The sequence below is a fragment of the Diadema antillarum genome, unplaced genomic scaffold, assembly GCF_040938485.1.
Source record: "Diadema antillarum isolate AM-2024a unplaced genomic scaffold, OU_Dant_1.0 scf00000022, whole genome shotgun sequence".
NCBI lineage: Eukaryota > Metazoa > Echinodermata > Echinoidea > Diadematoida > Diadematidae > Diadema > Diadema antillarum.
The window spans coordinates 2,991,703-3,003,465 of NW_027270911.1; the positions used below are offsets into that span (position 1 = coordinate 2,991,703).

Below are 11,763 nucleotides of genomic sequence, written 5' to 3' on the forward strand. Positions count from 1 at the left end.
GCGTATGTTTTGAAATGTTCCAAAAATGTCGTTTTGTTTCCTTGCTATGATCTAATCATATCCCCGCATACATGAATTGTTTTTTAGAGAGAGCAAGGAATCGTGACTTCTTCTTTCATCATTTTTTTTAATCACTCCGTCATCTTTCGGAAGCTAATCGGGGCATTAAAGTCGTGTGTCTTTATTTGTTATGAATAAACTAAGGACATACATGTCTTATTTTATTGATTTTCGAATTGATATTTATAGATCTGCTCTCTCTAGAACTCTTAAAATGTGTTCTCGTTCAAAGTTGTTTCTATTTGGGGAAAGTCTATATTTTTTATCAAAGCTTTGCCATCGGCCTATTCAACAAGCACCCCCGGTTTTCAACTACACAGTGGACATGTGTGTGTGTACATTGGCTTATTAAATGTCGAATGTTATGCAGTCTACCCTAAAAGTGTACCCTTATTTTACTTGGTACTGCGAGAATACATCAGGTATTAATCGTATACTTAAAATGAACAATCAACTTTACGGGAAGAGATGCGTAGATTACATAGGGACGATTACACACGCTAGAGCTCCAATAACTTGGTAAATGGAGGAATCCCCTTTCATCTCTTTTACATCATGACATAAAGACCACTACTGTCATGTCAAGTGTAAGATTTTACTGCTTCTATAAAATGGTGTCGCTTAATAAGGATAACGTAGTTTATTATGAGGTGTACAAGCACACGTTAACATTACGATGTGAATCAACCACAACCTAGGCAGGCTTTGGAGCAGAAATACTAACGCCTGCTGTTGATGGTATTGTACGGGGACTCGTCAGGGGACGGGTTCTCGAAAGAGGTAAGTGTCTTTTGCGTGTCGCGATGAACCGGGAAAAGCCAGGAGCGCATGACGCTGACGTAACGACTGCGGAAGTAGACGTTCCCGTCGCCTTCCGCTCCCTTCCTGCCTGCCTGGTCTTGCTGACGGGCTCTTCGTACGGTGACGACGCAGAACGCTCCGATGGCGACAATGAAGATGATGCCGATCAGGGTGGCGATGGTGCTGACGGATGCCACGAAGATGGTGTTGAAGGAGGAGGCACCGCGGACCGGGGGATCAGTGGCGTCCACCTCGGTCGCCGTCTCGGTTGACTCGCGTTCTGCGACTTCTGTTGCGACGCTGTCACTCGAAGGCATAGACGTGTCATGCTGCTGCTGGGTTGCAGTCGCTGTTGTTGCATCGGTTTGTTGAGTCGTTTCCTGTCCATTGTGGGTCCTTAATCTCGGAGTAGTGGCCGTACTGGTCCCCCTCAGTGGTGGCGATGGTGTAGTGGGGGTTCCGGTCTCCCTCTGTACCGGCGCTGGGGTGGTGGTGGACGGGGAATCTGTTTCCTCTGGTAACAGAGTCGGCGTAGTTACGACACCTTTGGTTGACGTCTTGGTAGGCGACACATCAGTGGGCTCCACTTCCCTCGATGTGGTAGTTTCCACAGCTGGCCTTGCAGATGAAGATGGGGCTCGAGTTGACTCGTCGTGAACAATGACCACTAAGGTCGCCTCTGCTGTTGCCTCACCATTAGCTGCCCTTACTGTGCATCGGACGACGCCAGCATTTTGTCTGGATCCTCGGAGGCGAAGGATGTTGGCCGACGCCGTGGTATCAATGACGATGTCTTCGCCGCTGTGCTGTTCGACGCCATTGATGAACCAGTGGTAGCTGCCTCGTGGCGCCGAAGATGCACTACAGATAAATGACGTCACCGATCCTGCTTCAACCTCTTCAAATGAGGGCGCAAGGAGAACCTGCGGAGGGTCGACCACCAGGCGGAATGGCCCCACGAACGATGACCTCGTGTCCATCCACAGTGGATGCCTGGCGCGGCACTCTACCACCGCCCCGTCGTCGTTTCCGTCTGTAACCCACGCGTAGACGAGGCGTCCAGATGCAACTACCAGAACTTCATCGTCCTTGATCAACTCGATCTCCGGAATAGGATATCCGCCATCGAGCTCGCATACGATCTCGATCGTTTCGCCCACTGCTATCAAACCCGTGACCGTACTCGTGATCGTTGGGTATTCTTCGGATGGGGCGGCGTGAACTTCCAGTTCGGCGGAGCGAGACAAGATTCCCGTCCCGTCAGAGAAAGCGACGCACTTATAGTTACCAACATCGTTCGGTTCCACGCCAGAGATGATGAGATTGTACGAGGTTCCGTCGTAAAAAATGGAGTACCTGAATATTACAAAACAAAAACAAATGACGAAAATAATTTTTAGAGTATACATCAGGTAATTTATGAATTGCGTCGTCAGATATGAATATGTTGCATAATGACTCTCATTCTCTCTCTCTCTCTCTCTCTCTCTCTCTCTCTACATACGTTGTATATGTTATGTACGTGTGTATATGAATATATTCAAAGTGTACTTCCAGACACTGCAAAGTTCCCCTCCCATTTCATTTCATATTCTTGTTTTTCTCTTAAACGGTTTGAGATGATTCATTCCTGTGATGCTCCTTGTTCGTAGTATATTCTGTACATGTACCTACGCATTTGTTTTGTTTATGAATACAGACGTGCTGTATGTTAAAAAGAAATCATTTGAAGTGTGTCATGTTGCAGCAAGATTAATTCACCAACGTCTTTGATTTTAACTGGTGGATAAGTATTCTAAGATAGTGCAACATTCGCTCTATCTATACTTATTCATATTTTATTGCGTGGGGCGTGTGCCTGTGAGTGCACTATTCGACTACATTATCATCTGTTGCCACTAGGGATAGAGAAAAATGCCTCACTCAAGTCAATCATGAGCAGCATATATGAGTACCAAGCCAGATTTTTTTTTTTTTGTGGGGGGGGGGGGGGAGGGAGGGGGGCAAATAATGCACCCCTGATAGAACCAGATATTTTCTTTTCTTTTTCATTAAGTAACGACAACAGCAACAACAAGCTTACCGTGAGCCGGGATTGTTCCCGACAATCTGCAGAGATTGGCTGATGACCACCGTGTCTCGAACCCACATAAACGTGTCCGCCAGGCGGTTTAGCGAGCAGTAGAGGGTGACCGTTTCGCCCTGCAAGAGAGGAATATGATATAGATATACAAATCTATAGATATGTATCAATATATATATATATATATATACTACACACACACACACACACACACACATGTATATATTACATATTTCTCTCTCTCTATATATATATACATATATATAATTATATATATATATTTTTTTTTTTTATTTATTTATCTATTTACGTATTCACATTTCATGGGAAATAGTGTATCAATTGTGACAGGTGCAATTGCTGCCAAGCACAATTTCCTATCGTTATGAATTTATATCGTGTGATGTTTATGCGCTGTGACTGTGCATACTTGCATGGAATAAATGCTCGGGTGAATATTGCTCTTACTTAATCATGTCAATGCTGTACATGCTCCTGCGTGCAATATTGCGACTTACACTTCTTGGTCGGAAAAAAGAAGAAGATGATATTGATAATAACAATGATAATATTAAAACAGAGAACACTGTAGCTTTCAATAGTAGTTTGAATTGTGCTAAATATACGGATTCCAAAATGCATCCGTCTTGTATTAAGCTTCGACTTAAAGTGGATGGCCAAGCGGAATATTAGGCCTATCTTTATCACGTCTATACGATAAGGGAACCCTGACAATGCCTGAAAGGGGTTTTATCCGTACAATGTGGGCTGTGCCAAGAAATTGGAGGACATTATTTTATCAGCCGCGTAAACGTACGTGTATCGCTAACATTTACTGAAGTTGTGATATAGTGAATAGGTATGCAAACGGCAACGCACAATGGGGGTGGTGTAGCTGAAAGGTTTAACAATAGAAGCTGGACGTTGTTACAAGCACCAAGTTTCCCATTCTGTGGAAAATACCCATTGATCACGGGTACTCGTGCAGTAATCTGTTTACCCCTGACTCGTACAGCCTAAAGTGTGCTGGTACTTCGCCGTGTTATATGTATATATTATAATGTATATAAAAAAGCACACCTCCTCAAAAACAATGACAAACCACATTCAAGCATATTCTCTGATATGCGGGCTATTATCAAAGGTGCGAAGTTAAACCGACTGTAACCGACCAGCTTAACACATGAGCTAGTATCCATAAACTAGAGACTGATTGCATCTAAGAATGAAAAAGATATATAATATTAATAAAAAAACAAAGAAAAAGTATTGTATTTTTAATTGGTATATTATGTGGTATTCTTTATTTGGTATATATTTGTTTTTGTTTACCATTTTCCTCTTTGTTGAAATGTTTGAATATGTATGATATCTTTTCATTTTTTAAGCGCTATGAGCACTGAAAAGTGGACCTGTGAGCTATACAAGTAGCCACTATTATTATTATTATTATTATTATTATTATTATTATTATTATCACTATTATTAATATTATTATTATTATTATTATCATATATTATTATTATTATTATTATTATTATTATTATTATTATTATTATTATTATTATTAAAAAGGATTATATTGGTTTAGCGATACGGAGTTCTTGCGGTCGTGTCTAGATGGAATCTTATTTTTATTGCTCATTTTTCATTTAATCTTTCTGGATGTTTCCCTTTGTTTGCATGTAAAAAGTGAACAATTAAAGATAAAACACAGTGTGTAGGACCACAATTACTGAGCTCATATCTGTAAGATTCAGTTCACATAGAATACCTTTGAATTTCATTTGGCCTAAAATGATTGCTCACAATGACCATCGCAACTCCACTGATCTTCCTCTTTTAAAGAATGGTACAGTTTTTTTGTTGGAATTGGGGATTCAGTTTTTAACTTTTAGTGAGATGATTAGAAACCATTTATGAAATATGAAAGAGCATGTATTACAATTTCTACGAAGTATTCAAATGTTATTTGATGTAAGTTGGTTTTGAAATAAATGGGATATTCGAAAACAAAGTAAAATGAAGTGGTTCCTAATAAAAATCGAATCCCTTCTTTTTATTAAGACCGCTTTGTTTCTAGATATCTCAGCCTCTTCAAAACAAATTTTCATAAAATGAACCTTGAATTCTTCTTAAAGGGTGTGTACAGTTCTGGTCGAGGTGAGGATTTAGCTTTTAACATTTTGCGAGATATTCAGAAACCACTCTATGAGATGTCAAAGAGCATGCAATTCTAAGGGGTATCAAAAGTTTATTTGATGAAAATCGGTTTTGAAGTGGTCGAGATATCTAAAAACAAGGTGAAACAAAGAGATCCTAATAAAGTTGGGGCATGTACATTGTACGTGTAGTCTTTTATTATCATCACTTTTTGGGATATCTCAGCCATTTGAAAACCAATTTTCATCAAATAAATGTTGAATCCTTCTTAAAATTACATGCTCTTTCATATTTCATAACAGGTTTCTAATTATCTCACTTAGGAATGTAAAAACCATGAATCTCCTCCTCAACCAGTACTGTACAGCCCCTTTAAACTTGTACGCTCTTTCATAATTCATGACATGTTACTTAGTATGTACCTCACGAAGCAAGTTGGAAATCTGAAGCCCAATCGCAACCAAAACTATACCATTCTTGGTCTCAAAATAATTGCGTGAATAGGACGAGGTTTTGTGAACAGAAATCTACTCTCCGCACAAATGTCATTCAACCTGTCATAACGGACAAAAATGCGCAGTGTACAGTTACACATCGCATTGAAGATACAAATTTTTGTGTGCATGAAATATGAGGCAATATCTAGAAAGGAAACTGACTCTATCTTTTTGCGTTCATTTGTTTATTATATATTATTTTTCGACTTTATATTATCCTGTGGGCTTGGCCTTTTCACTTGTACGAAGCTACTTTCCATGTTAAACTGCAGTTTTACGTGGATTTGTACATCACGATAATACAAGGATGCGTCCATAAATTTCACTGTACGAATCAAGTTATATGTGTATAATTTAAGAGTGAATCAAACAATAATGCATGTATCATGAGAATACAAAGTCCGAATATTACAGTTGATATCATGGCCGTGAAATAGGAAAAAACTGTTGTGGTATTGCCAGTTAATGACCTGAACATTTAGATTGATTTATTATGAATACCTTTCCTATAGGATAAGATCCAGCCAGTTTTAATGGATGACATCAGGTCGTAAGCTAACAAGGGTCTTGTCTTGCCGAAGATGCCTACAATCAATAAGTTGATTATCATGGTACTATGTGTGTAGATAGGAATAAAGTGGTATGGCCAATTTAGGTGGGGTGGGGTACATACAATTTATTGTATGTATCACTTTCTTAATGAAGAAACAATACTAATCTAGCACTGAATGAATGCATAGCAAGTATAAGTTGTCAGTTTATAGGTACAAATAGGTATAAAAGATGCACTCTTTTTTACTGGGTTCTAAGACACGTTCTAAGGGTTAATCTATAAAAACACTTGCCACGTCGCACACTGTACGCTGTGATATCAATCTCATGTGATCCTTTTCTCTCTCGTCTCTTCAAACTGACTTTTTTTTTTTCTCGTGATGTTCGCGAACACGACAGAGCAGTCGGCTGTATGAAGTATGGTGACATTGTCGATATGTCTTCAGGAAAGGCGTTGTTTATGATTAATTTCAACCCGCTTTATTTATGAATTATTGGTACTCATAATTCTACATCATAACGAGCGCAAAATCACTTATGCAGTCCCAAATAATGTGCAAAAGTGAACACGAATCTGTATAACAAGTGGTAAGAGGTCCATACGTACCCCAGTATCATACCTACATTGTACATTGTATGAGCTTACAGTTGTTATGTGTTTTGTTTCTGCTTTTTTGTGTGAAAGAAACTTTATATGCGCACAGAAATACAACATACACGTGTCTTGTTATCATGAACATGGTTTGTCTCTTTGTTTGTTTGTTTTTTGGTAAAACTTTTATATTTGTAGGAATCAACATCAGCAAGCTCCACATGCACTTTCTCTGCTATCTTACCTGTACAGCTGTGGTGTCCCTTGGTTCGACGAGGAATCCGAAAGATGTGTCGGCCGACGTCATCGAAGCCATGAAAGTCGTCAGGAGACATACAATCACCACGGCCGCCATCTTCGCAAACGCCATGATTGGTTTAAAATCCCTCAGACGCGCCCCGTCAGATATCGAACAAGAATGACTCTCTTCAGATCAAGAAATATACTCCTTGCTGTGTATATTTCTGTGGTAACATATATAGAGGTATCCTAACTCATCAAATTAGAGTATTATATCTCCCTGGTGGCATTATCATCGGGAGGATGATAATTATGGAAGCTGAAGTTTGGGAGATCGTCGGAATGCGATCTGACCAAACCCTGTCCCAGATACACAAGGGGGTAGAACTACTACACTGTACAGTGTAAGGCGCTGCTCACTGAAACGTAGTATACCTTTTACAAACTTCTTCTTGCAACAAATGCATTCTTAGGGCGTGCCCAAGGACTCTATTGAAGTGGGACCGCAATTTGGTTGCAGCTGACAAAAGGCAAAGTTACGTAATTGAACAAAAGGAGATTTTAGAAAGACGACTGGTTACGTTTTACTCTGTTTTGGACGGAGAGCGTCGTAAAATCCACCCTCTAAAGCTAATCACGATTTCGCTCTTTGTGTTCATCTAAGGTCCACTATACAACCCTCTTGTCATTTGGGATCATCCGTTCTTTAAACCAAGGAAGTACTAGATCTAGTACATCCTTTCTGAAACCAAGATTTGAAGGTAACACTCGAAATTGTGATCATCACATCATGCACATAGGATATACAGGGTAATAACATCCACAGGCCTGAATTTATCAAATTCCTGTGTTCATTGATACGTCTTCATTGTATACGCTTGGGCGAGTTTTGAAGAGGAGCGACTCACACAGATAAAAGACGTCCTTCCACTTATTTTAATCCTAAGCTGCACAGATATGGTAAAGGAAAAGGACTGAGCTATCAAATTTGTGTGTATTTTACAGCACATTGGATTAGTCTGTTTGTTTTGTTTGTTTTTATTTTCCATCTAACAAGATGGCTAGATGTCCCATATTATTCAGCTGCATTAGATGGTCTTCCATGGGATCCAGTTGTCATGAATGTACTTCGGGCGGATCACTGCAGCACTATAAAAGCAATTGGATACTCGCGTTCTAACAGAATGCATCCATCAAGTAGGATTGGAACGGATTCAACTTTTCCTGTGTAACATCACAGATATTTACATATCCGTAATTCAAAGTCATAAAAACATTCAGTGGAGACACGACAAATTGTTGAGTTCTATCATTGCACAACATTGTGACTGTATAATTCATGAAATAAAAACATAGTTATGATTCAAAGACTTAAACACTTTTTGTTTTTGTTTTTCAGTGATCTTTATTTGATTTATATAATTTTACGTAACAAAACATTCATCTTTCATGTATGCAACAATGACTAATCAAGCAACAACAACAACAACATCAACAACAACAACAACAACAAAAATCAATCAATACATAAGTCGAGAGTCATAACATACATCTTAGATATTATATCCAAATCTACTCGAACACACACACAAAAAGAAAAAAAAAGAAAAAAAAACCTGACCTACATACACGCGCTCACCTGCACATACGCCTACGAATAGGTTTATTACATCACAAATTTCAAATCAGTTTTCTAATGTATAATCATAGTTATGTGAAGAATTAGTATTATAACAACTGTATAACCGTCAGTTTTGTTATACCGTACAGTTAAGTCTTCTATGTTGGCTACGAGTAATCTGGAAAGTTGCTGTGTCATATAGACTCTTCATGGATACCATACCTATCATGATATCTTATCATGATATCACCCATGTATACCAATCATTGGTGAAATTGCTGAATAGGAAAAAGGATAATGCCTAGGGAATTACATAATTCCTGCAGTTCTAACATTACCAAAGGGGAAGAAAAAGAATTTAGAAATTCTGTTTTGATTTGATACAATTAGTATACGCATTCATAACGATTTCAAAACATAAGACACATTGTTGATTACACTACATAGCATCCTATTCAGAGGCTGAATTGAAAGTATTGCTGCGTACACAGATCAATGACAGAAAACGATCAATAAAATATCTTATAATGTAGAGTAAAGATGCATTAAGAAATAGAATAGGAGTAAAAGAAAATCACTTGTACATCTACTTGAAATATAGAGCAAATCTAATTCTGGGCATATCATGGTTATATACTGTGAATGAATTAAGAATAATAATAACGAAAAAAAAAAAACTTATATTACTAGGCACGGAGTTCAGATAATACTTGTACCCAGAAGAATCTGTGCTACATTGATGTACATTAAATACCCCGAGTAGGCAAACAAAGGTATCGTAGGACTTTCGTTCATATTTAATATTTCACGTCCCACATCTAGATACGTTCTAAAGCTTGATGCTTAAACAAAACTGAGTGGAATGTTTATCCCATTAGTAACTGAATCGCTCGAAACCGCCCGTACGCTTTTTATTGTTTATGCCTTACTATTTTTATTGTTTTTATATAGAATATGTAATTACGTAATTTAAGAGGACAAAGGTCAACTAAAATATGTCAGAATAATTTCTTTGACACACAAGTCTCTCGATAAAGTCTTACGCTGTCAAAGAAACATAAGTTATAAGAAACAGAAATAAACATGCAGTGATCTCTTTTGCAAAATTTAAAGGGATTGTACAGTTTTGGTTGAGACCTAATTTCAGGTTTCTAACATTTTTGGGCGAGATAATGAGAAACCTCTTATGAAATATGAAAGAGCATGTAATTCTATGAGGAATTCAACGTTTATTTGATGAAAATTGGTTTTGAAATGGCTGAGATATCCAAAAAAGAGCGATTCTAATAAAGTGTGGGACCCACACTGTATTACGGTCGCTTTGTTTTACTTTATTTTTGGATGTTTCAGTCATTCCAAACCGGATTTTCATCAAATAAACTTTGAATTCCACTTAAAATAGTGTAAGAGTGCTGGTTTTATGGTGTTGGTAGCGTGGTGTGCACTCTCAACTGTAGTATATGATGTCAAGCCACAGTCGAAAATTAGTTAATGCAGGAGACAAGGTGGTGGTTCCAAGATATACAATTTAGTTTATTAGATATAATGATCAGGAATTCCAGAATGGTGCATAATACTGACGAGGAAATATTGTCGGTAGTATATATTAAGAATACTGTTTCACTCCTTCTTGGCACATGACCGAACAGAGTCGGGGCCGGAGTAAGATTGATTCCTCAACTCCAGAAGCATAAGATATATAGGGACATGGATAGAAGTTAAGAGATTAGTAGGAGAGGGTCTATGATGTGGGGATTATAGGTTCATTGAACAGTACAGTGTAAGGGACTGGTGGTGGGAATTGTAAACACAGTTAGTCTGAATTTACTTAAACTTGATTGAGGACAAAGGGAAGGATTAACTATTGAGTAGAGACTAACCAAAGTAATGACAAAGATGGTTGGGTTCTGAATGGAAGTTTCATAGGAGGTTTGATGGTCTTGTTAATAAAAGGATATGAGACTATAAAGCTGGGAAGTGTACATAGGGTTTTGGATTGGACTGGTCGTATATTTAGACAGTATAATTGGGGCAGGAAATGGGGATAAATTCTTAACTTGATCAATCAAAAGACACTTATAAATTACATGAGGTTTGTTCTGTTTTAAGGTATAAACTCCCTATTTCTCCATCTTACATTCGTCCAATCTTTCAAAAAGAAACGTCCTCGTTTCATAATTATATTACTGCAATATCTAAAGAGTTCAAACGATTGACAAATGAAGAAATTCTAATACATTTACGGAGAGAAAAAAAAATTATAAGAAAACACTGTTGACATGTAAACATAATAGAAATGATTGCTACACAAAACATAGTCAAATTGAGTAGCATATTAATAATTAAGAAATTAGTGAAATAATCAAAAAGAAGATTGATGTGTACATAAATCTTGCAGATGAGGTATAAAAAAAATCACCAAAGAAACCTATTTTCCAGGGGACATATCATTGTCTTGAGAGGTGTAGGAAAACAGCATGGCCTACACATAGCATAGTAACCAATACATACCGAGGTAACAATATACATTAAATTTAGAATGGAAATAGAAGGGATAGGAAAATAAGAGATCATCATAGTAATCCACAAACTGTATGTAAAACTCAAAGAACCATCAGAGGTCCAAGAATTGATAAAAATTATATTACCGTACATTAAAAAAAACACTCTTAACATAAATGACAAAACTACAAACTAGAAGAATACACTGATTGCATACATCTAGTCTTGTGCACAGCAAATATGTTGACAAATAAACAGTATAATCATTAAAAAAAAAACACTTAAGAAGAGGAACAGACAGAGGAAAAAGGAGAATGAAGCAATTAGATTAAATGACCTGAATTATACAGAGTTGGTGTCTTTGAAATGCACCATGCAAGAAACTTGTAAATAATGATGTTGATGAACAACATGTAAAAAGATATCTGGCAACAAGAGTAATTCAAATTGTGTAGATAATATTGTGTATAAGAAAAAAGTTGGGCAAATAAACAGGACATTTATATGTGGTGCAAATGTGCATATATATCTAGACTGCCACAAGTTTACTAATGGTACAATTTTTTCCCTTTTTTTTTCATACAAAAGCAATTGATCAGAAAAACATTTCTCACAAAAAAATCAAAAGTTACAACCATACAAGTTATACCGA

At 37.5% G+C, this 11,763-nt stretch overlaps 1 protein-coding gene across 1 annotated transcript; it reads right to left on the reverse strand.

Annotated features, from left to right (window-relative positions):
• Positions 1-779: 779 nt before the first annotated feature.
• On the reverse strand, positions 780-7,118 carry LOC139731130 (neogenin-like). The gene is made up of 3 exons (XM_071642016.1): positions 6,993-7,118; positions 2,945-3,063; positions 780-2,217 (listed from the first exon to the last, which is right to left on the reverse strand). Exons 1-3 carry the CDS (start codon positions 7,116-7,118, stop codon positions 780-782), a joined length of 1,683 nt encoding a protein of 560 aa, XP_071498117.1.
• Positions 7,119-11,763: the final 4,645 nt, after the last annotated feature.